The sequence below is a fragment of the Lupinus angustifolius genome, chromosome LG11 (genome assembly GCF_001865875.1).
Source record: "Lupinus angustifolius cultivar Tanjil chromosome LG11, LupAngTanjil_v1.0, whole genome shotgun sequence".
Taxonomy (NCBI): Eukaryota; Viridiplantae; Streptophyta; class Magnoliopsida; order Fabales; family Fabaceae; genus Lupinus; species Lupinus angustifolius.
Genome location: NC_032019.1, coordinates 3,585,278 through 3,610,367, shown reverse-complemented (window position 1 = coordinate 3,610,367; position 25,090 = coordinate 3,585,278). Strand labels below are relative to the sequence as shown.

At 29.9% G+C, this 25,090-nt stretch overlaps 2 protein-coding genes across 4 annotated transcripts; both read right to left on the bottom strand.

Annotated features, from left to right (window-relative positions):
• Positions 1–25,090, bottom strand: LOC109361017 (probable trehalose-phosphate phosphatase C). 2 transcript variants are annotated; one of them, XR_002109249.1, is made up of 12 exons: positions 24,696–25,090; positions 24,472–24,612; positions 24,302–24,373; positions 24,084–24,176; positions 23,941–23,997; positions 23,744–23,845; positions 23,383–23,530; positions 23,188–23,258; positions 22,995–23,087; positions 22,666–22,890; positions 11,508–11,518; positions 1–11 (listed from the first exon to the last, which is right to left on the bottom strand). XR_002109249.1 is itself a non-coding variant. In XM_019606297.1 (10 exons), the coding sequence occupies exons 1-10, from the start codon at positions 24,960–24,962 to the stop codon at positions 22,825–22,827; spliced, it is 1,110 nt and encodes a 369-aa protein (XP_019461842.1). In that variant the 5' UTR covers positions 24,963–25,090; the 3' UTR covers positions 22,464–22,824. The 2 variants fall into 2 exon arrangements, 1 of the variants encoding a protein (XP_019461842.1); XM_019606297.1 differs by lacking the exons at positions 1–11; positions 11,508–11,518 and having other exon boundaries at positions 22,464–22,890.
• Positions 10,265–15,415, bottom strand: LOC109361016 (endoplasmic reticulum-Golgi intermediate compartment protein 3-like). 2 transcript variants are annotated; one of them, XM_019606295.1, is made up of 13 exons: positions 15,021–15,415; positions 14,756–14,829; positions 14,442–14,525; positions 13,990–14,070; positions 13,550–13,630; positions 13,091–13,183; positions 12,813–12,992; positions 12,548–12,615; positions 12,398–12,449; positions 11,318–11,371; positions 11,144–11,175; positions 10,887–10,953; positions 10,265–10,777 (listed from the first exon to the last, which is right to left on the bottom strand). In XM_019606295.1, the coding sequence occupies exons 1-12, from the start codon at positions 15,160–15,162 to the stop codon at positions 10,893–10,895; spliced, it is 1,002 nt and encodes a 333-aa protein (XP_019461840.1). In that variant the 5' UTR covers positions 15,163–15,415; the 3' UTR covers positions 10,265–10,777; positions 10,887–10,892. The 2 variants fall into 2 exon arrangements, with proteins under 2 accessions (XP_019461840.1, XP_019461839.1); XM_019606294.1 differs by having other exon boundaries at positions 11,144–11,230; positions 15,021–15,414.

Sequence of the window (25,090 nt, the reverse complement as noted above, 5' to 3'; positions counted from 1 at the left end):
CATACATTTCTCTCTTTCTTTTTTAATTCAACTTCCAATTTTAATCAAATTATATTCCACTTTTTTATATTATTTATTATTAAGTTCTCAAACTATATGCATAATCTTAAAATCAAAAGCTTTGAAATGGTGAGACCATGAGAGTACTTAATTGTTGTAAATTTAGTGTTAAGAAGATTTTGAGGATGATATAATGAGAGGATATAACAAAAATAATTTTAAAATTTTCAACTTATGTATCATATGGGTACGATTAATTTTAAATATAATGGGAAAATTCCAAAAAAAATATATTATGTTTATTAATAAATTAGTTTTTAACTCATGTCAAACACGAGTTGTATATTTCTTTAATTTATAAATCACTTTGGTAATAAAAATTCGAAAACAATAACATTGTAATTAGAATAGTGTAATATATATGTTATATTATTAAATAAGGTATAATACATAAAAATTTATTCATTATAAGTTATTTGTTACTTTTTAAGAAAGGGTCAATGTTCAAATTTGTTGAATGTGATCACTATTCACTTTTGATAAGACATGGCATATCTCAATATTAAAATTAACAACAACAAAAATAAATAATCATAACATAAATTTATGAGATATTTCACAATGTTAATAAGCTGCCTACATAATCATATACTTCAAATTAACTTTGCAATTAGAAACTCATATCTATACAGTACAAGCTCTTAGCTACATGTTACAAACTCAATTTTGTAGAACCATTATAAGTAACCTAATACATACATATTAAAATGCAAGGGTGAATGAATGGTACATACTAAAAACTACTGTTAAAATAAACATGTGAGAGGAAGAAAAGGATGGAACGCTCAAGTTGGATAGGAGCACATGTGTTGTCCCACAATTTGTGTCACTTCATGTGTCATTAGCTTGTGATTGGTTAGAAAAATACTTAATAATTAAATTTTAACTTAAATATATTTTTTCTAACCAATTATAAGTTCATGACATATGGAGTGACACAAACTGTGTGACAACAGATGTGTACCCGTTGTATTCGTATTTGCTAACCATTTTCCAAGAGTAACGGACAGAAAGGATAAAATAAGTTAAGAAAAATCATCATTTATATTAGGCTCAATTAGTACTTTTATATTTCTAATAAATTAGTATAAAATTGTCCTAACTATAAAAATAATATATCCCTTAAACAAACACATATTAGCCTTATGTGGAATGTTGTATATTCTTTTTTATTATTTAAAGAATTTTTAGATTGATTTATTAAGAGAATATGTCATTTATCATTACTAATACTCACTCAAACAATTATATATTAAAAATTAAATTATATCAATAAAATTGGTAAATTATAATCATTTTTATTTGGAATAATGATATATCATCTTATTAAATTCCCATACTACAAGAAAATAATATATGTTAGTTGCGAGCTAATCATTAACAAATAAAATAGTAAATTACATTTACACTCCCGAGTTTTAATGAAATTGTACAAATTATCCATCATTTTTTTGTCCTTACACAAATCACCCAATTTTGTACATATATTAGATTAACTACTCCTATATGAGATATAAGTGTATTATTTTAAGAAACATGTGTAGAGTATAATTATGTTAAACAAAATATTGTATAGAGAAGTCCAAATAGTATAACAATAAATAATGTCTCTTTATTGTTTTTGGTTTATTACAAAACAAGTTAATAATTATAAGGAGATATTTAAATAACTCTTAAACTATTTTGGAATGGATCAAAAATAATAAAGATGAATTGAATCTTATACTATTCGAACTTGACTATACAATATAAAATATTTTGTTTAACTTAGATATTTTTTTTGTTTACAAGATTATGTTTATGACATATGCATAGACAATGAGTATAATGTATAGAGTAAATAAAATTTACTCTCTAAATAAAGCAGGTTGTAACATATGCTACTGCTTAGCCATGGTTGAGTTTTTGTTGACCATAGTTGGGTTTGTGACATGGGACACAAGCAAGCAAGATAACGTGGGAGTGGCACGTGGGGCGTGAGACAAACACTTAAGTTGCGGCGCCAATATATGTCACTTTTTTATTGCGTTGAATATACGCGCCACGATTAGCGACAGCGCAGTCGCAGACTATGATTTGAACCTAACTAACTCTTTGCTTCTTCGTTGACCTGATTTGGTGAATATATTTTCGAATAAATAATCGCCGTGTACATTAATACAACCTTACTCCTTCTCCTGTCGTTGCTGACTTGCTAATGCATGCTTCTTATTTAAGGGAAGGATGGCAAAAAAAACTCAACCCGTAGATACTCGTAGAAATATTTGTAACGGATATTCGCAATAATAATTTTGGGCGAGAACAAGTTTTGTATACTTTTATTATTATTTCATAATAAATTACACATATTTCACTATGACTATAAATTTATTATATAAGTATCATATTATTTATATAACAATTATTTTTACATATTGAATATTACAAATTATATAAATATATAATTAAAAATAAAAATATGTTGGATACCCACAAATACTCACTACCCACACCCATAAATATTGCGAGTTTGGGCACGGGAAAGCACTACCTGCGCTAGCCCGCACCCGTTGCCATCCTAATTCAAGGGATTATTTTTTGAGAAAATGTATTATACACTTATGATATATAAGTTTTATAATTGTTGTTATATTATATATTATTATATTTGATTATTATTAACTCTTTTAAAAAATAATAATTCAAATGAATGGTAAAATATATAATATTGTATATAAATCTTTAAACATTAATAATATATTGATATTCCATTCTTATTTTTATCTAATTATATTTTCTCTGTATGATCACTATAAAGTTTTTATTACATCAATGACAAATGTGTATTAATTTTATTTAAAAATTAATATATAAATAGTGTATAATATTTTTTGGGTACATAAATAATATATAATATGTTAACGATATAAAAAATCATTATACTTTAAACCTATAAAATATTTTCACTCGTAAGTCATAAGTCAAACACCAAAATAAAATATTTCTTTTTCCCTTGTTGCTTCCACTTCTCATTAATTATTTTCCTTATCAATAGAGCTCATCCTAATGCACTTGACAAGTGGGAGCACTATTAAATTAGATTCCTTTAATAATTGCCAACGTTTCTTCCTTGGTATCAATCCTCTCCTTTTTTTAGTAGAGTAGGGGTGTTAATTTTGAGTGTAATATATATATACTCAATGCAAAGATTTATACTCGATTCATATATTATCTACTATTTATTTGTATTATTTATATTTAATAATTAATGATGATTAAATTTTAATTGTGAATGATAAAATGACACTGTAAAAAAAATTCTTACACTTTAATATATCCATCATTTTCTCATTAATTTTCTCCCTATTATTATCATGCCCCAATAATTCTCTCCCTATTAATTCTCAACCACAGCATGTGACAATAATTAGCCAAATTGATAGGGTATAGTATCCCGAGACATGTTATAAAAGATTTATGTCTAGTTTTCCAATACAACATTCTTTTAAGACTTTTCAGTGCATTTCTAACCATGTATTCTGGTTGAAATCAGAATATTATTATTCCCTTATTTATTGTTGTAAGATTTTTATTTCTTAATAATATTCAGAATGATATTTATTATAATGAAAAAAAAAGTATGTGTTATTATTAATTTTCAAGGATGTTTAATAAATTATGAAACAATATGTGTTTCTCAAAAAAAAAAATGAAATTTATATTAAGATGCTCTTAACTTTAACTGTTAAGTCTGATTATAACAAAGTCCTATTTTCATTTATTGCATAAATATATGGTTTAAATCTTGTAATACGCAATAACCTAAAAGGCTAAAATAGAGTAACTTTTCATTTTAAATTTTTTTGTGTCAGTAAGAGTACATAAATGATTAATTTGTTTGTTCAACAATACAAACCTTGAATTTTTATCTAATTATTCCCCCTCCACCTTAGTTTTTGAACGTGCACTTAAAAAAACACATAAAGAGAAGGTCAGCATACCATTTAACAAATAATTTTCATTTTAATGGGAATCTTAAAATGCAGTGTCTTTCGCTCCTAAAACCCTATTAAGAGGAATTATTCGAATTCCAAATACTTGCATGGACAATAAAATAAAAACATAATATACACAAGTTGTGACTTGTGTCACCCATTTGAGTACATATCCCTGATTTAGAGTACATTTTTTCCATTAAAAATAAATGCGAGTTTTGTTTCTTCAAGCCACAACTACGTATTTTAATTTTTTCCTTTCTCAATTCAATTTCCCATCCTTAAGGAAACCGCAACTTTGATTGTTAAATGCACTTGGAAAATCACAATCCACATGAGGATCAAGGGCTTATTATTCCTTCTTCGTTGACTAATGGTAACTACTAATTAGCCTACCAATATAACGTTAAACCTGAAATACAAGTATTTTACTTGTTAAAAAATACAATTCTAATTTAGTACATAGTTAGAAATTGAGAATTTAGAACCATAGAAATTAGAAATCTACCTCCCATCCTTTTTATTGAGGTTATAGCTAGTTTTGATCATTTTTATGGGATCATTGCAAAGTTTTACACATATTAATTGTTTGTTTAACAATATAATGTTACACTAATTGATCAGAAAAAGAAAATCAGTAATTAATTGAGTGAAAATAGAAGTTGAATGAGACAGATTAACACAGACCAATGTGAAAAATATATAATTGTTGACAAAATTAATAATATTAAAAATATTTATAATTTTTCTTCATTTAAGTAAAATAGTCAAAATGTGCTTACAAATAAAACAATATGTAATATTTAAGTCATCCATAACATAAATAACCAACATTATAAAATTTTAAATCACACTCACACCCACTATAAGTCTATAATTGTCATGGTCAAATTTTAGTGAAACCAGATTTTATAATAATTCTGAAAATAAATTTTCAATGGAATTATTTAAAGAGAAATACACATTACAGTAAATCACATTGAAAGCTTAAGATTTTTTTTTGAAATTATATAGAATATTTATCGTTTTATACTTATATAAATCACTTTTAATTTATATATGCATATCGCCCAAGATATTTGTACATGGAAGATTAGTGTTAATACATGAATATCCACTTAAATAAGATGAGTATAATAATTTTAAAGTGTAAAAATAGAAATCTCGTAAGTTTCTATGTAATTTATTCTTATAAATATTGTAGAGGAAATAACATTGACTCGGAATATTGATTGAATGTTTGTTTTGTTTATACGTATATATGATACTAGAATAAGTGGAAAGTTGTGCTTGCCATGTGAAACTGGAATCACGTGGCCATTTGTCAAGATCGATGTCAATAGCATATTGAGTGAGGGGTAGAAACGTCTTATCTCGTATGATTCGAAGAACGAAATATAAATGCTGAATATCATTTCTTATCTCTGCACATAAAAGTAAAAACTTACATTCCAATTATTAATCATAACTAATATCATTTCTTATCTCTGCACATAAAGGAAATTACTTAAATTTTGTGAGTGGTAGGGCTATGTCTTTGTATTTTTCTATCTCATATACGTCATATGGGACCATGAGGAGGCTTGAGTGCAAGCAAATTACTCTCAGTTTGTATTTATTTCCAGCTATGAAAAATTGTCCTCTTTCATAAGATTATTACAGGTTTCTTAAGCCAATAATTCTTAACAAATAAAATTTTAATACTTAAATATAATATTAATATATAATATACCGGGTATATGTTAAATTAAAATGATAGTTTTTAACTAATGTCAAATTTTAAATGTTCAAATATAATATTAATATATTATATACCGGGTATGTGTTAAATTGAAATGATTTTTTTAACTAATGTCATATTTTAAATGTTCAAATAATTCATGATTCTTATTTATATATCATAGAGGAGGAAGAGGAGATTGACCAATATCTAAACAATAAGATTTACGTAAATTGGATATGATGATGAAATGGTTCAAGTGTTATACATAAAAATGTGTTACTTAAGTTTAAGGAGAAGTTTTAATACACAACTATAAGATTTATAATTGAACTGAATATTGAGCGATAAAACAACAGCAAGATAATAGACTTCAAGTAATAGAGACAATGAGAATATTATGTGGATAAGTGAACATATTAGACAAGATAATTAAAAATGAATGCATCATGGAGAAAGTTGGTGTAGCTCTATTGTAGAAATGATGATACAATCTCGTTTCATGTTGTTTGGACATGTGTGGAGGAGGCAAATAGAAGCCTCTGTAAATATATTAGACCAAATGAAAACTAGTCCAATTCCTAGAGGAAGATGGAGGCTAAGAAAAACTATAAGGAGAATGATTGAGAAAGACATATAACCCAATGTTTTGTCGATGAACATGATTTATTATAGAGCATCATGACATCATTCAATCCATATAGTCGACCAATCTGGTGAGACAAAGACTCAATTGTTGTTGCTAGAAAAAATATTTAGCTATGTGAAATTTGTATGCCTAAGTTTGAGCAAAGTGGAAGGTCCAAAAAATTGTGAAAACAAAATAAAAATGAATACGTATTATTTATCAAAAGAATTTAATTATTGTTAAAATATGGTTTTTAACAATTATGTCTTACCTTTACATTTCCTTTCAGAGTTTGACTTTTATTACTTATTAGAGAGTTGAGTTTATGATGTTTTTTTATAACTTCTTAATGAACCTTAAACAGCCTCATAGTTTGCTCATCATAAATTAAATTATTATTTTAATTCTATGTCAATTATATTATAATATAATATAATGATCATTACAATCAATAAAGTATTGAACGAAATCATACATATATTAATAATAATTGATAACACAAGATAAAAAAAATAAAAGTATGAAAGGACTTGTCCCGAAAATGATTTTTTTATAAGAACTTTGAATGCAAAATTATTTATATATCTATGTAAAAAAAACCACGTGTCATGCAAATGTAGCAAACCTCTAAGAGCCACCCCTGTGGAGAGAAAGTCCAAAGCTGTCCAAAAAAAGTTCAACTCTAAAGCTAATATGTAAAACATATCCAAAAAAAGAAAACTTTCTCATAAATCCTAACGTACTTGACTTCTAATCCTTAAAAGTAAAAATAAAAATTATATTGGTAGGGGAGCATGGGTTACCTACCTTAGATATGTCCTTGGACCATGGACTACTAACAAGTTGATCATGACAACGACCACTATTATTTCACTACCATTACCCCAGCCACCACAAAATAAAACACTGAAAAAACTCAATATATCTAACAAACATTAATTCTAAAGTAGGGGTTGTAAATTAGTGAGGATTTAGTCTGTATTAATAACATAAGAATTTTTTACAATTTCAGTAAATAATTCATCATTTATGTGTAACTTAATTCTTAACTAAATGTAACATATATGAATGAATAATGAACAATTATATCAACAATGCATCAAACTAGCTATCTTGTTTTGTGATTTATTTACCCTATTTTATTGTTGCTTGATTAACGGTGAGCGTGTAATGCTTATTATTTATACGACAACTGCCATCTCGATTTTGAGTAATAAGTTTGGTTCTTCATCACGCTAGCTTTAAAGAAATTTTTTAATGACCTGCAAAAAAACTGGACCTTCTCTTGAAAGTTGTAAATCTGTATCTGAAGTTCAAACATTGAGTTCCACGCTAGCTTGGGAATCTAATCACGTACTGTAAAAACTCACCTGAAATTATTCCATTCAATGAACCTTAAGCTTTGAACAGGAAATGGCCCAATAATCAAGAACTCTGCTCTTATATATTGTCAGAGTTACAAACAAATCGGTAAGTAGAAAACAAAATTGATAAAAACAAAAGCTTTCACATCTTTTTAAGTAACTACAATATATATGGTAACCAAATTTGTGAACTTTGTCTGATTGCTCGAGGTACTACTGTACAAGATTAAATATCTTTATTTGTATCACAAGTTATTTATTTATCTTGAACTATATAGATTCCATAACGGGAACTAGATGAAGAGAATTAACATGGCACCCGCACAGACACATAGTGTAATAGTGTATTGTATACGCTTCTAAAACATACACAGAACCGAAAACTCGCAAGCTATGTCAATACTAGAACTTGGAAATTGATTAGTAGCAATCGGTTAATCTAACATCATATTATACTAATATTTTTTAGAAACTAGCTAGTACGTGGTAGAAGAGAGCTTGCACGTCATTATTGTTAGATAATTTAGTTACATGGCGAGAGCGTGGAATAATTGAGCATATGATAATAGTATGTATTTCCTTGATTGTGATCTACAATTTGAGCTGCTTTGATTATTTTCTCCTTAATTGTAAGACTCACTGCTTGATCTTGAACTCATGTGCTTAATATGTTAATTTAATTAATTCAATCTACCAACAAAATATTGGATTAATAGTATAAAGTTCCTTTAAATATCTAGAAGGGCAAAAAGTTAATGATTCGATTCATGGTAACGACACTTATTGGAAGAGAAAATCATATATTCCGAAAGAAATTAGTTTCTTACCAAGAGAAGAGGGAATACCGGCATCTAAGGGTGGAAACAGGTCAGACCGCCTATCAGGGGCCTATTACCTGATCTATAACAGGCTAGGTCAGACTTTTTTCGTGAACAGGTCAGGCTCAGGTGTTTTGAAAAGCCTATTTACTTTTAACATGTCAGACTTTAGGTCATTCAAAATGCCTATTAAGCCTAACAAACCAGCCTATTTAGTTATATTATGCAATAAATTTATATTATATAATTTTAATATAAGTAATATTATAATATATATATATATATAATTTTAATATAAAAATGTATACAAAATATAATTTAATTGTTAGAGTTAGAAAAATGTAATTAAAAGTAGGAATATTAGCATATTTAAATGTATACATGATGACACATTTCAAGATTATATAGTATAACATGCCTTAAACAGGCTAACAAGCCAAACTATGCTTTTAAGCAGGTCAGACATAAGCTTTGAATTTTTTTAAACATGCTAACAAGCCAGACCCAGACTCCTATTTACTATATAGGCTGAGCCTATTTAAGGCAAAGTCTGGCCTCACCTGACCTTTCCACCCTTACCAGCACCAATTTTTTTTTAACTCAATCATAGTTAGTTGATTGTGTTATTAAGAAGAAATTCTCTCCCTTTGGCAATAAGCAGTGATTGTTTTGTTGATGTTCGGAATTAGATGAAGATAAAATATATTACAAATAGGGTTCGAAAACTAATGTTGTGAAACCCGAGCCAGACATTAAATCGAAAGAGGACCCATATACAGTTAAACCGTCCAGTCAGACCGAATGATTTCATATATAATTTGTCATTTTTATCAATAAATATATACTTATATATAAATACAAAATTTTATATAATTATATTGAAATAACATTTTTTTGTCTTTTTTGTATCAGAGTAAAACAAAAAACATTAGAGTAATGTTCTATTTTTTTAAATTTTAAGTGAACTGTTTGGTTCACTTACTGAGTTATTGCAGTTCAACCGAGTTTAACATGGTTGGACTAGAATTTTTCCAATTCAAAGCGATCCAACCCCTCACTCGGTTAAGACTATAACACTGATTGAAACTATTTCCGTGTCAAACCAGTTGGACCGTGTGGTCCAGTTATCACAAGAAACTATTTCCGTGCACGAAACTATAGAAGAAAGAGCCCCTACGGGTTGCCACTTGCATGCATCACGAAACAAAATTTGAACCAAAATTAGCGGCTACTTAATATAGTAGCACGTGATTCATTACTAAAGTATGAAATTCCCTAGTCCATCAGTTTCTCCAATAATTGACCACTTGACTAAGAGAACAATCGAAATGATACTGGTTCTCCATGAGATAGAAACAAACAACACAATTCCAACAACCATCATCATGTCTCCAAGCGTCTATACTTCTAAGTTATTAACTTTTCATAAGGACACAAGGTAAGGAATCTGAAGTAGAAAATATAATAAACTTTTATGTTCCATGTGATTGAAAGAATAATTCTGTCAGGCAAAACATGTCTTGATTAGCCTACTTTTGACCTAAATACCAAGTATTCCAGATTTTATCCAGAAACCTCAAACCAGTGACCCCACATGGGTATCCTCTAGGGCCCCAACCATTGGTGACAATCCTATATTGTTGATTTAAAATAAATAATTAATGTTATTTAGCAGCAAAATAAAACCACAAACGCACAAATGAAGAGAACCACTCGAGCATTTTCACTTCCAAACAGAAAATAAACATGCAGGTAAATAGCTGAATCCCATTTAGATTATCATTGTCGATTAAATTTCCTAAACGATTTCATTTTTATGCTTCTGCAAGTGAATGGCTGTATATGAAAGCTCCTCTACTTTCGGGAAAGTATATAACATTCACATTATAAGAGCTGTTTCAGAAAAGAAGATACTAATCACGGCAAAGTGGCATTTGTTGCACAATATAATCCAGCATTTCAACCATCATTGATGATAAGGGCAAAATCGTTTTCTTGAAACTGAAAGAAACCCCAAATGGGAATTTCATTCAAAAGTTGATATCTTGAATAGACTGTATCTGGAGAGCCATTCACCGGAAAGTACTCAAATAACACTAAGGCATGTTCCAACAGAACAGCTCAGCTAAATTTACCAATTTCCATCTTCTTCTTGATAGCCTTTTGACCATGATAGATAAATGAATCTAGTATTCCAGAAACGGTAAAAACACCTGTATGCAACAAACATGAAGCAAAATTCAGACAATTGAAATGAAACATGAACTTATCCAAGCCAAGGATGAAAAGATTGAAGGGGAATAGTGGAAGATCCATATCTACCTCCAACTATGGCACACACATTAGTAATGAAGTGTAAGAATGAGTTATGCTCTTCTGTGGAAGTAACCTGCAATATGCAATTCCAGAATAATACAACATCAAATGGTATGAAAAAGGACAGGAATGAGAGAGCACAAACAAGAAAAACCAAAAAACAGTAAGAACAAAAGCATCTTGCAAAATTGATTCTGATATTCAACATTAGAATAGAAGATCAGTCAGAAAATCTATAATAATTATTGAGAAAGAAAAACCACCTTAATTGGAGAAAGATCATAGAAGAAGAAAACTCCAGGCACGTACTGAATAAGGTCTCCAGTCCTGGAGTGTTCTGTTACAGAAAACTGCAAAAACATTTCTTGTTTGTATCAGTTTTTACTTATCAGAATGTAAAAGAAATGTAAAAAAGTGACATTTATAAGTTCAATAACCTGGTTTGATTGGATAGTGTGCCCATTCACATCAGTGTATACAGTAGGGACAACCTAGAAAATGAAACAAAATAAGTAGCAGAATTTGATTAAAAGTTCTGAAGTAGAGAAGTTCTGCTGGTGCGATACTGTACATATCAAGCACAGGAAAATGTCAATTCAAGCATTTTGAACACAACCTGAAGACAACAAAACAAAAAACTGGGCACTAAACAGCAAGTGTACCGTAAGACCATCCTAATGTAACCAAAAATAAAAAAGATAAATCATGTTAAATTTCCCTGGAGTTTTGAATAAAATGCACCAATTGTATTTTTAGTTTTAGGAATTATACTAGCCTTCCCAACTTTGAATTTTTGCCCAACATTTTCCGTGCATTTTAATTTTACAGACATGTGCCACAAACCCCATCTATACATTTCCATATGGAGAAAAATAAACAAATCAGGTAAGAAACTTATTATGACAATCTCAAAAACTAGAGGACATGTAAATGTAACTTCATCGAAGTTGGGAGGACAACATATATGACATAGCATAAAAAGCAAGAAAGATCACATAATTTATTTCTGGGTAGTGAAGGATTATTGTTTATGTCATATATATACTCTAAGTATAGATTTCTTTCTTAATAAATTATAAATTTCAATAAAAGAGATAATAAATACACAAATGATAGTAAAAAAACCATAAACTAATTATAAAAAATAAAACCTGATTTCCCGATTGTAATTTCTTTCTCCCAAATAATGACTGACCATTGGTTATTTTAAGAAGCAACAGGAGACTTGGTGAATGCAATATTCAAAATAGAGATGCTACATTGCAATAAATGCAATGAACGGAAATTGAGTAAAATGTGGTGCTCTTTTAACAATAACTTTTGACTCATCTCATCATCATTGTATCAAAACATCTAGTCAAGTGTCAAGCTAGAATACAAAACAAAATAGACGAGTGATATTGATCAAGTAAATTAGCAAGTGATTGATTTAACCCACAAATATTAAGATTTAAAAATTACTCCTATACAAATCTAGTATTAGTAATATGCAGTATGCAAAGATCTGGACTACTAACCTTAATAAAATACTGATACATCCCACTTCGTGTACCTTGTGTCCACTTCACACTGATAATCAACGAAGTGTCAGAATGTATCTAAATAATAAAGCCATGAATGATAAATCATTGTTTGGATTTGAAGCTATGAGAAAATAAAGAGCTCACCGGTCTAGCGGGTTAATCACACCAGGGAAATACTCTCCAAAAGCTAATCTGTTGATGTGGTGACTTAACTGTATTACATGTTATCGAAAAGTTAAGATGCCTTGAAATATGAAGTGTTTTGAAAAAAAATTTGTAGCAAAAAACAATCAAGCACAAGATATCTTTGTTTTTGAAATTTAATATTTCATATAGGCTATAAAGCATACACAGTAAACATTGCAATAAATTTTGCAAAAACAATCCAAATTATCAGATCATATCTTACATTAAAAGAGTCCTTTTGAAAGGGTAGCAGGTCATGTACGTGTGCACCAGCATGTTGAAAGCTTTTCCCAGGAGCAAAATGGAAATTCCCCGCCACCTTATTCACTTCCAAAAAACCATATACATTGCATCCTTCACCATCTTCATCCTTGATTCTTTGTAAGAATCCTTCTCTTTTGCACTAAGTGACACAAATATACACAAAATAGGCACCAGGTAATATTAACAATGTGACTATGTCAGAAGAGTTTTTATTTTCAAGATGTCACATTGACAGACCTGGTCGATTTCATCTGGATTTGAAAGTCCCCAACCTTTTTTTCGATAAGCTTCACGAACTTCCTCACAAGAATTACAACAGTCCTCATCTGTCTGCAAATACAAATATGGGCCATGACTCAGATGATCATCAAACATGTGACATATCAATTAAAGCTACATGAAGTCCATCCTCAAGAAACCCAAATCGGAAAAATTAAAACATTAGATAGAAGGAAGAAAATTGCTGGGAGATGACTTATACTGCTGCTTGATTGAAAACTGATTATCCATAACAAATATGGTCCTTTAGCTTTTTAGGCCAACCAGGAGCGAAGAAATTACCCAATTTTCTAGTATGCAATGTAGTGATAAATAGTCTGTGCACACTTTTCTCCCAAAATCAATGCATAAATGAGCAAATAAATTAAGTTGTCCGTATAAAGTACAACTTCTAACTATATTTCAAACAAGCCATACCGCTTCTGCACCATAACAGGATCCACAATATGTCTCGTTGTGCTCAAGTCTGCCTCCATGTCTTTGCAAGGGCTTTTCAATCTGTGCAAAATGAACAGTCATAACTAAAATATTCTACATATGAGGCAAGCAAGGAGTAATGAATGATCCAATATCAAAACAGCACAAATGTTATCTGAAGAAGGCAAATGTAGATAAAGCAGCACAAATGTTATCTGAAGAAGGCAAAATGAAATGCATTTTAAAGGTAATAAGAGCCAAATGAACAGCGACACAAGCTGATTTTCTAAGGAACGAAATTTCCTGTAAATGTTCTCAGCCTAAATAAATTAAAATTAAACATGCCTAATCAAACATAAGTAGTAATGAATGATCCAATATCAAAACATGAATTATAAACCGGTGATGTTTGTTAAAACAAATTTGATTGTGTTGTATACCTTGGGAGCACCGATTCCATCTTGTCTTGTTTCTATCACATTTCCATGAGAGTCTATTCTTTTCTTGATTATATCATGTTTCTGAGAGATACACCAAAGGATCACTAACATTATTAGAAATTTGGAAATAGACATAAGCTCAAAAGGATGAAATAGTTCTTGTTCTTCGGCATTTGGATGAATGTGCAAACAAAAAAACAGAGTATAACTTGACTTATTTATATATTACTTTAGCAAAAATCCTAACCATAGTTACATGGTATGCGGTACAATTGCGGTGCATGGTGCCAGTTCTAAACGGTTCGTCAGTTTTTACAAGACTTCCTTTATATCGAACCCGATATGTAGTACACGAAATTCAGTACAAGGGAACCATGTAACTATGATCCTAACTTCAAGCAGGTCAAGCGCCAAATTGAAAATAAAAAGTGTTCGTTTTTAGAGATACATACAATATCTAGATGCCTCTCTCCGCTGATGTCCATGGCATCAAGACTGAGTATGGAACACGGTAGGGCAGGAAATGTAACATCAAACTGCACGTTCAACATGAAAGGAACAAGGATCAATTACTCTATGTTGCAAACAAAGTAACAAACTGAACCATATTAAATACATAAATGATGACAAAGGTAGCACAGAACCTTGAGGAAAAAAGAATAAACACTTCATTTACAAAATAAAGATTCCAACAACTAATTGAATAGTCGTACACCCTTCAATGGAGATTATTGTTCAAAGAAAAGTGAAAGGGGAAGGACATTACATTTATACGCAGCGTTTCACCTCTAGAAGTGTCTACAACAAGCTTGGTCTGAATTAAAGCATTCAGATACAATTCTGAAGACAGTGACAAACACAAACAATAAGATAAGGCAATAAGCTTATCAAATTTATAACCAAACTAATTAAAAACAAAACTAGGGCTAGAATCTATAGAGTGGGAAAAAATAATCAAATCAAAACGGCGAAGCAGAAACAGGTAAATTATTATTAATTATGAATCAAAGGGAGAAAAAGAGAGAGGTTACCAAGCTCAGAGAAGAAGAGCAAAATCATGAGAATGGAGGAAACGATGGTAATGATGCCACCGGAGAGGGTGCGACTATAGAAATCATCGTTAATTTTAGGGTACGCATCCAAATTGCGAAGCTTGTTCAATATGCCACTCATGGTGCCAGATCCCAATTTGATTGAATGATTATTATTGAGGATCGAAGATATAACCTAAAGTTTTTATTTGATGATAATGATAATCTATAATGTTGTGGAATGTGGAGAGATTGAGATGACACCCCCTTTCAATCGAAATTCTTCCGATCTCGGATTCGAAATGGGGCGTTTCAGATTGAAATCAATTTCCTTCCATCTTCAGCCTCGAGCTTTTCTACTTCTGTTTTTACTTTATTTTTTGGATTTATCTTTGTAAAAAAAAGAGTTTACCAAAAAATCAGTACAAAGAAGGTAGAAAATCTAGAGAAAAAATAGACTCTTTTTTAAAACGAAAGGTTTGTTAGGATTATATTAACTAATATATAAATTGACTCCATAATTTTTAACACATATTCTTCTAACACAAGATTTTTAATTTAATAAAAACTAGTTAATATTTTAATCGTAGAAAAATAGAAATATGATATCATTTGTTTGCTTGTGAATAGGATTTAATTGATTAAGTTATATTGTAAATTTTAAGTAAAATTTTGGAAACTTATTTCAATAGCTTTTCGAAAGCTAATAAGTTAGTGTAGCTGCCTTCAATTTATATGCATTGTCATGAGCATATGGAATTATGGATGATGAATTACAATGCATGCATGAATATTTTCAATTTTTCATCCAAAACTTGTTTAGGAGTCCCTTGCAGCCGGCCTGGCCCAGGGACCAGTTTTTATGGGGGCCCAATTCTTTTATATACCTATTAAGTTATTTGTTTGACTAATATTTATGTTTTGGGATAACCTCTGTTATATTTTATGACAAAAGAAAATATGTATATATTGATAGTGTAGTAGTTTTTTATATTATTGTTGTATCATATACCATTCATTTTTAATTATAATTAACTTTTAAGTAAAAGTAATGCAAATAAATGATGGATGAAACACTAGTTATATATAAAACTTTAAGGTATAGATATTTAACTCATATTTTATGTCATTAGTGATTAACCTATAAAATTTGTAGTTTGTTTGAGATTTTGTTGACTATATTGTTGTGGATGTTAGGATGTATATACATTAATATTATATTGGAGATTTTCTCATTTTTGGACAAATGTTACAAAGGTTCCTTAAATTTTAAAATAAATAAATATAAATTGATATATTTTTTCTTCAAATTTTAGTGTTAAATTACAGATAATTAGAATTTTTATCTACCAGGGGCCATTTTTATATACCAGAGTTGCTTGCAGCAAGCTCAATTTCAGATTTTATTTAACTGGAATGCTCATTGATATGGATTTCTTGCATGTACTGTGTTTGTTAATTGATGATATTAGGAATTGCTACTCTAATAGCACTACAGCTCGAAGGACTCTGAGCATGATAGATATGTAGCATAGTTACATGCTACACGATACTAGTTTTGATGCGTGATACTCAGTTTTATGTCATTTGTTAATTTTTATATTATTGGATGATAAAATAAGTATTGTGTTGTCAAGGATTGTTTTGTTTTTGTTTTTGTTCAAGTTTATATATTAAAAAGGAAGCTATCAGTTAGTGTTCAAAACTATCAATACATAATTTGATGAGGCTCAGATACAGGGGCAAAGCCCAACAGAAAGAAAAAAAGTGCAGAATTATTGAAACTGCATGAGATATTGAAACCCAAACATATCACATTATCACCAGAAGTTTCCCTTTAGATCAGTTAGCAAATATACAAGTTGGTTGTATACCAACCACAGTTTTTAATTTTAAAGTTTTGTTGTTGGGCTGGGTCTTGAAATTGCTATTTTTTATGGGTTCAGATGCGCCATACTTTCTGTGAGAGCACCAGAACACACTATTAAGGGTAACTGGGCTTCGATCACAGGATTTTTATTGGACAAAAAGGGTACTACCAAATAAAATCCAGGCTAGAGTGTTGAGTTGGTGAAGAATTGTCTATTTAAGAGATTTGATAATTTACCAAAAACAAGTGTCTCTATCATGTGTTATAGGCCAACCATTAAAGATGCTATCAGTTAAATCCAACAGTACCAACAATATTGATAACTAGTGCATTCTTTTTCAGTTTCCTCAATCAAAAGTTGCTAGAAAAAGGGGAAAAACAAATATTAGAATAGTTGGCAAATATCCAAACTCCATTCATGAGTAGTCAGTGGTCTTTACCTGCAATGGGTGCTACTACTCATTAAAAGTTGCAGCTTCTAGGTATGGAAAGGTTAGGTGCCAGCCCATAGAAGCATTTTCTTTGGCATTATATAGTTACCAAAGTGAACTGGTGTGGCAATGTGTCCCATTAGAGGAACAAGCTAATTCATGGTACCCAAAATCATAAAATTAATAATCCTAACCTATCTGTTTTACACACACACATATATTGTATGAATCATAGACATTCTTGGTTATAAGAAATTTTAATTGAGCCAAGTAAAATTATTATTATGAGTGATAAAGTTGTTCTTACCAAATATTTAACGAAATTGCATTCTCATGTATTTGAACTCCACATTGCTGCTTAAGCTATAAACAACCCTGTCTGAGTTGAACTGCATGATATAATTTAATTTATCTATTCACTTTGTCGTTTATAAATTACAATGCTTTGGTTTTAACCAACACTGAATGAAGGGTTAGATACCAGCAATAACTTGTAGTACTTTGCTCTCTCCAACAGCAGCATAGCTGGTCTTAAGAATATTTAATCCAATTATTCAAAGCCAGGCCAAAGTAACCAACTCACTTAATAATCTGACACCTTACAAAATTTCCTATATTTTGCCATATGTACATATATATAAAATTGGAAACATGTACATGGCTATATATGTTGGACCCTGAATGAGGGGACCATTTGATCTAGGTCCTTCCCCAAAAGCAGACACGTCTAGAAACATGGAGATACATATTATTGAGTATCTCTATGGTGAATATATATAATGCATGAAGTACAGAAATCCATATGCCATGTAGTTGTAGCTAGCTAGTTAGCTTCATTATTAAAGCAAACAATGGTAATATACTAATGGAATGGAACTTTAGTAGTTGAGGTAGCAAGAGTATTTTATTATGGGAAATGGTGGAAGTGTATGCTAAAATCCCCTCTAGGTTTGGTCTCTTAACTTGTAAATTAGGTGTTATTTTTTCTTTCATATAATTTGAGTTATAGGTTCATTGTAATATCATTTCGTATTAGTGTTTTCTTTTAGGGTTTGTGTGCGAATTAAGTTTTGGATGAGAAAGAATAGAAATATAAGATTTGAGAATCATAAAATATACTTATGAGATAACTCTAAAGTCTCTGATTTCTCTTCATCCCCTCAAAATTCATCTCGCAAATAGATCCATTGTGAGGTTGAAACACATAATTCAAATTTGTTTGTGATCTTCTTTGTAACACCATCTTATATTATTATTTTAATTAGCTAGCCATACCTTCAAGGGCCCTTTTCATTCATTTTATAGTTTATTTTTTAAACTCTCAGGTGTATAATGGGAGCAAAAAGGGAACAACTGAAAGGCAAATATATAGTACTAAATTGCCTCAATCACATTACCCATAATAGGAAATGAATATATATAGATTAGGGAGGCATTCTATATATTTTCTCACTCTCTCACAATGAACAATACATCTATCTCTATATACATGAGTGCAAGCTGTTGGATTTTGGCATGATATATATAAGTGATAGTTCAGTCAGATGTTTTGAAAAGTACCTGTTTTCTACCAATAATTGGAGGTTCTATGGCTTATTAGTTTGTTTTTTATTTCAGTTTAAGGCACACCAATAATGAAACTGAATCAAGTGGTAACCTTTATTGACACGTACTATCTTAAAATGTGAGCATGGGTTCCTAGTCTTATTAGAAGGATGTTTGGAGCCCCCATTAAGAATCCCCATGTGTCATGTTCAAATCAAGCACTTTGAGTGGGTTCCAACTCCTCTTCAACCATTTATAGATTCACAAAGTAGTGGGTTTCCCTTTCACGTACCTAACCCTTTAAAAATTACACATTAAACTCAATTGAAATCAGATCTATTACACTATCATTTTTTTAATCAGCACAAACAAAAATTATTAATAATAGTGAGTTACCTGGAGTACATGTAATGAAGATTACAATGTTTATCAGTTACAGTCTTTTAACCATATCATTGGATACATTCTCTTGCACATAAAAAATAAGCCATTGGATAAAAAATTATTATTTTGAGATACCATTTTGATGTTATTAATTTGATTGAGCTTGGCCCTGTCAAATCGAATCAGGGTGGCCAATGGATGAGGATAATAACTTTTCCTAAGAATCAAATATTATAAAAATGAAAGGAAATAATAATATGTAAAGACATTTTTATCCTTTTATATACAATAGAATAACACTTTTACTATTAAAAATACAAGTAAAATTAAGTATTTGTCTCTCATTGATAGAGAGGATATTTGTTCGTTTAATTTAGGTCAAACATTCTATAAAAGAGTAAATATTTATTTCAGTCTCTTATGTTTTTCGAGATTACCAGTTTGTCCCTAAAAAATTTATAAACCGAAAATAGTCCCAAAAATTTAAAACATGAATCAAATTAGTCAAATTAATACCTATCAAGTGTTATAAAACATGTTAAAAAGATTAATTTGACAAACATTTAAAATTTATAAGACTATTTTGGATTTTTTAAAATTTAAGAAACCAAATTAATAAGGTCGGAAAGGATGAACAACCGAAATGATGAAGTGAAATAATTATTTACTCTTGAATAAACAAGGATGGGCTTTCACTTTCGCTTGTTAATTGTGAGTAATATTTAGAAATTGGAATTAGGATCAAAATCAAACCCCAATGCTTCTTTATTAATTTAATATCCCAGATCTTCTCGCTTTCTCTTTATTATGAACTGCCTTAGGTTAATTTATAACAAATGTTGATCTTACTTAATAATATATGCTTTCAGTTTTAGAGTTCATGGCACCCACCATCTAGCACATGAATCAATTAATTGTCATTGATCTAATTTAACTAGTGATATCGAATTCAATATCTGAGTATAAAATTGGGTAGAAAAAAGCTTAAGGTTTATAATAATCATATCTACTAAACTTGAATAAGATTGTCTCCTCAAAACACACCTAATGACAAAAAATTGTAGCACCCATTGATAGTGCCCATGTGATACCTATTAAAGCTTATTAACCTTTGTGGAAGTCTTTTTCGACTTTGCCTAACAAAAGGGTGAAGACCGTATATTGAGACGATTGCCACATTTATGTACTCACTCTTGAAACTATTATTGTCATGAATATTGTTTCCAATTTTATTACTCTCTGTTTGGTAATGGATTCTCCACGGAACAACACAACACATTGACCATAAGGAATAGAGTGGTTGGCAGCTATGGAAGTGTAACTCCTATATCATTAATAACTTTTGATAAAAATATAAATTATATACTTAACTAGTTTAGTTAGGATAAACTGTCAACTACATAAGTGGAATTGTTCTATCACACTAAGAAGATCTATTATTCAAATTATGTAATGATCAAAACCTATTCTTTTTTAAATTTACCTATTTAGTTTGACAACTAATATACAACTATCTGGAGAACAAAAACACAATTTGATCATTCACATGGGTATAACAATCAACAAAAAAATATCGGAAACTCTAGAGTATTATATGGTTAGTAACAATTTGGTCTACATGCACCACTAAGAATTTTGTTACTCTTGGCAACAATCTTGTAAAAAAAGTACACGCCTAAATGATAGTTTATCCAACTTCGTTAGCCACTCACATTCGTGTTAGTGCTGCACATTAAAAGACAAAAACATTCGTGGTAGCTACCAATTATGAACTGTCTAAAAATAGTTTTAAAACATCTACAGTACGATATACTAGCTAATATACCATTAAAAAAATGAATATGCTATATACAAATGTGAATAAAATGCCTCTAGATATTATATTCTAAATATTCAAATAATATAAGATTCTCTTATAGTTCACCCGATTTCTCTAATCTGTGAATTCTATTTTACCGAGGGGTATCTTGACCACTGTATATTATGGACAGGTGTCCCTTCTCCAATGAAAGATTAATGTGACTTTGGTTTTGGAAATGGGGAGACAGACCCAAAGTTTAATAGTACTTCACATGGATTTCATATCTTTATTCTTCAATGTTCTGTAGTCATTACTGGATCAGCTAATTGGATGCCAAAGTATTCAGCTGAAGTTCTGAACTCTGAACTACTAATATAATAACGATAGAGGAACCCGAGAACACATCTATCCATAAGTTTCTTGAGTTACAGTATTTATGCCACCTGAAAATATATGTTTTACAATACATGAATCAGATATCGTGTTTGATGTAGGACTTAAATTATAGTTTTTTTGGCCAGTGTATCCATTTACTTTATGTGTAAAAGACTTATTGGTGGACGAATACATTATTGTTAATGAATAATATATATATATAGCTAATGATGTTATACATTATTTAAATATCATATTTAAAAGTTCAAATATATATAATAATATAGGAATGACTTAAGTGAGAATAAAAAATTATAAGAACAATAAATCTCGATAATATATCTAAAATTAAAAAATAGTTAATAATTATATATTACTTAAAATTAGTTGTTTGCATTTATCTTTTCATATCTTCATCAAATTTAGTGGCAGACTTTTTGTCTAAATTCAGCCTAGATACTCTTGAGACTTCGAAATTTTGGGATTCTCCACTTGTAGAAGCTCTTGCTTTCTTGCAGATAAAAACGTTAGTAATAAATATTTTCATTTCCTTAATTATATATATATTAAATCACAGGATAAATAATGATTTCGTTTTGAAGAGGAAAGAATATATTCTAACATTTTTTATAAAAAACTAGAATATAAATATGATAGCTAAATTTTACCATTCCTTGATTTCCTTTATTAAGGGATGTGGCCTAAGCATTATCTATTATGAAGGCATTACTTAAACAATTAAAAGGTAACCTTCATTTATCTTAATTGTTATTTATTATTAAGGAAAGGTACCAATATAATATCATATATTTTTTATAAGAATCAATATAATATAATGCTACAAAAAATCATGTCCGGAGATAGTTAGAATGAAAAGTTTAAGGAGTAGTGTGACAATAAGGTTGATAATTAAAATTTTGCTCATTATATATATTAACATACTAACATTTATCTATATAAAATAAGAAATTAGGTTACTTTTTTTATATTTTTCAATCTTCTCGAATATTAACCATATAGCATTATGATGGTTTTGATTATGATGGTCTGAATCATCTTTTAAAGTTGAAGTTGGTGATTATCATATTCAGAGTTACATTGTCCTCACGTACAACAAGTACAATTCAGAGCAACAACGGGTTACCGTGTCATTCACAACTGCAGCATAAAACATCTGCTTTTCACTATCCACATGCGCATGCAAACGTGTGAAGGGCATATGATACATACATCTAACACAAAAAATAGAGAATCTATTTGGACTTTGTCCCTAACCCTTTAATTAACTTGACGAAAATGCTATCTATTTCCCATTTTCAACAAGAAAGGGATACAATTCCACCCACCCCTTGACTCAATTTTAGTGTGGTGTTAATTTCTGTAACTCATCTACAACCTCTACAACTTGTAGCAGTGAGAACTCTTTATTTTCCACTCCACCAAACGCTGCAAAAATTGGCAAACCTGGAAAAAATATATGCAAGATTATTGTCTTAATTAAACACCATCAAACATTTATTTAATAGGTCATAGATTTTGCTGGACTGGGAAAATATTATTGAACAAACCTCAGATGGATCCTGCAAAGTGTATGAAGCATTTGTTTCTTTTGGAATTTGAGATACAAGAATCCCAATCCCTTGACCCCTACTGCGTAAAACCTGATTATAAATTATACAAGAAAATCATTAAGTTAGAGAATAATATAATATAGCACAATTAATAATTTTAATAAGCATGTAAATTGGAGGTATTTGTTACCTTAAAAGCGTCTTCGTCAGTTCGATCATCACCAATGTAGATTGGAAATACATTATTAGAATTATCATATCCTAGAAATCAACAAAGAATATGAAGTTGATTAGCATTTTCTATATATTTGATAATAAACATAGCAATTACATTTGTTGAAGGAAGGTGTAAGCTATTTTTGCATGAATATAATATAATACTCACCTAATGATTCTAATAAAAACTCAAGAGCTTTGCCCTTGTCCCATTCTATGGATGGTCGAATCTCTAGCACTTTTCTCCCTTGGCTAAGCCTAAGTTTTGGGTATTCTTTTAACACTGATCTAACTTTCTGCGCCAATGATGCCCAATTCTATGAAAAACAACATATGTAAAATGGTTAGATACTATACAAAAATAAATAGGCATTATTAACGAATTTCTTAAGAGTGTTAGCTAAAATAAAAGAAAATAGAAATAGAGTATTGAAAATCATAATAGTAAAATGCTTAATATATTTAAAAAAAATTATTCTTCAATCCAAAATATATTAAAAAAGATTATTAAATATTTTGTTAAACAATACCTTTTCGTCAACACAGCGAAAATGCACAGACAAACAATACTTGTTACTTTCTACCGTAGCCCCCGGAACACATTTTGTTTTTTCTACCAAGATCTTGTAAACCTGACGCATAGAAGAAAATGATAATGACAGTGTTAGAATCCTATGTTTTGCTCAAACGTTGTAAATTAATATTGGTGGTTTGAAAGGACACGAACCTCATTGATCATGGGTAGGAATTGACTAGCAGCTTGGAATAGTACTGCTTCATTGTTCTGATACAAAACAACATATTTAAATAAGAAGATGATAAATAACAAAAAAGAATAATTTTTTAATATTGGAAGGAACTGTCTCTCACTTTCTTATGACTTTGGGATTTTGTTGGTCCCTTTATGTCCATGCCATGGCTTCCTGCATAGTACAATTCTGTCAATTGCACAAAGTTATATACCTGAAAGAAAACCAAAATTAGAGAAGAAAAAGAAAAATAATTAAAAAGATAAAATGTTAAAGTTGAATATGATATAGTATAGTAATAATATATACAAAGCTATTTTGCTTCGATGAAAAATGTACCTTGTCAAGGGACCTTCCACTCACTATGGCGGTGGGAAAATGCATTGCTATATCCTTGAGGGTTGCTCTCATCTGATTTAAGGAAACAATAATAAACGATAATCAAGTTATATTATATTTGTAACTGATCAAAGTTGAATGGCATTTATAAGAAAGAATAAAAAGGAAACCTTTTCAGTCATGAATGCTTTATCTGGATCTGCAACAATTGGGGAGAGAGTTCCATCATAGTCAAGAAAAGTTACAATCTGCTTCCCTCTCGAGTTATATACTATTTCATCAAACATGTTCAGCGCTGAAGGATGATAAAGCTGCAAATAGAATAGGACCAATAAACCACAACGTTCTAACACTAAGGAAGAAACTCGAATCAATAATATAATAATATGCTTACAATCCAAGTAGGAGTTTTGTCTTGGTTTTCTTCTGATTTGGTTCTAGTAGGAGAAGATGCTCTCATGGAATCAATGAAGGTGTTTACTTTAGCATCTCCTTTACTATTCTTCAACGTTTTCATAAGCTTTTTGGGGTAAAGACCCCAAAACCCACCAAGGGAAGTAGCTGTTACAGATGATTTGAGTAAATTAGTTGAGTTTGCAAACGCCACAAGTGTGTTAACACGTGATTTCGCAACTGGATCCACCATATTCTGATTCTTCATCCTATATATGTTTTTGTGAGAATAAGCTTATTCCTGAATCCTAATTGTTGTTATATGAGAGCGTGTAGCAGCACTCAGAAACTGTGGGGAGATAGAAAAAAACAGAGGAGAACAGAGGTGAAATGATA

Coding starts and splice junctions, on each gene's coding strand:
- LOC109361017 (XM_019606297.1), bottom strand. CDS start 24,962: ATGAAGAATCAGAATATGGTGGATCCAGTTGCGAAATCACGTGTTAAC. Junction 24,374..24,471: donor AAGCATTCATGACTGAAAAG/GTTTCCTTTTTA, acceptor TCCTTAAATCAG/ATGAGAGCAACCCTCAAGGA. Junction 22,891..22,994: donor CTTTGCAGGATCCATCTGAG/GTTTGTTCAATA, acceptor TATTTTTTCCAG/GTTTGCCAATTTTTGCAGCG.
- LOC109361016 (XM_019606294.1), bottom strand. CDS start 15,162: ATGAGTGGCATATTGAACAAGCTTCGCAATTTGGATGCGTACCCTAAA. Junction 13,184..13,549: donor CCTGTTATGGTGCAGAAGCG/GTATGGCTTGTT, acceptor TTGTATTTGCAG/ACAGATGAGGACTGTTGTAA. Junction 12,450..12,547: donor GTGATTAACCCGCTAGACCG/GTGAGCTCTTTA, acceptor GTTGATTATCAG/TGTGAAGTGGACACAAGGTA.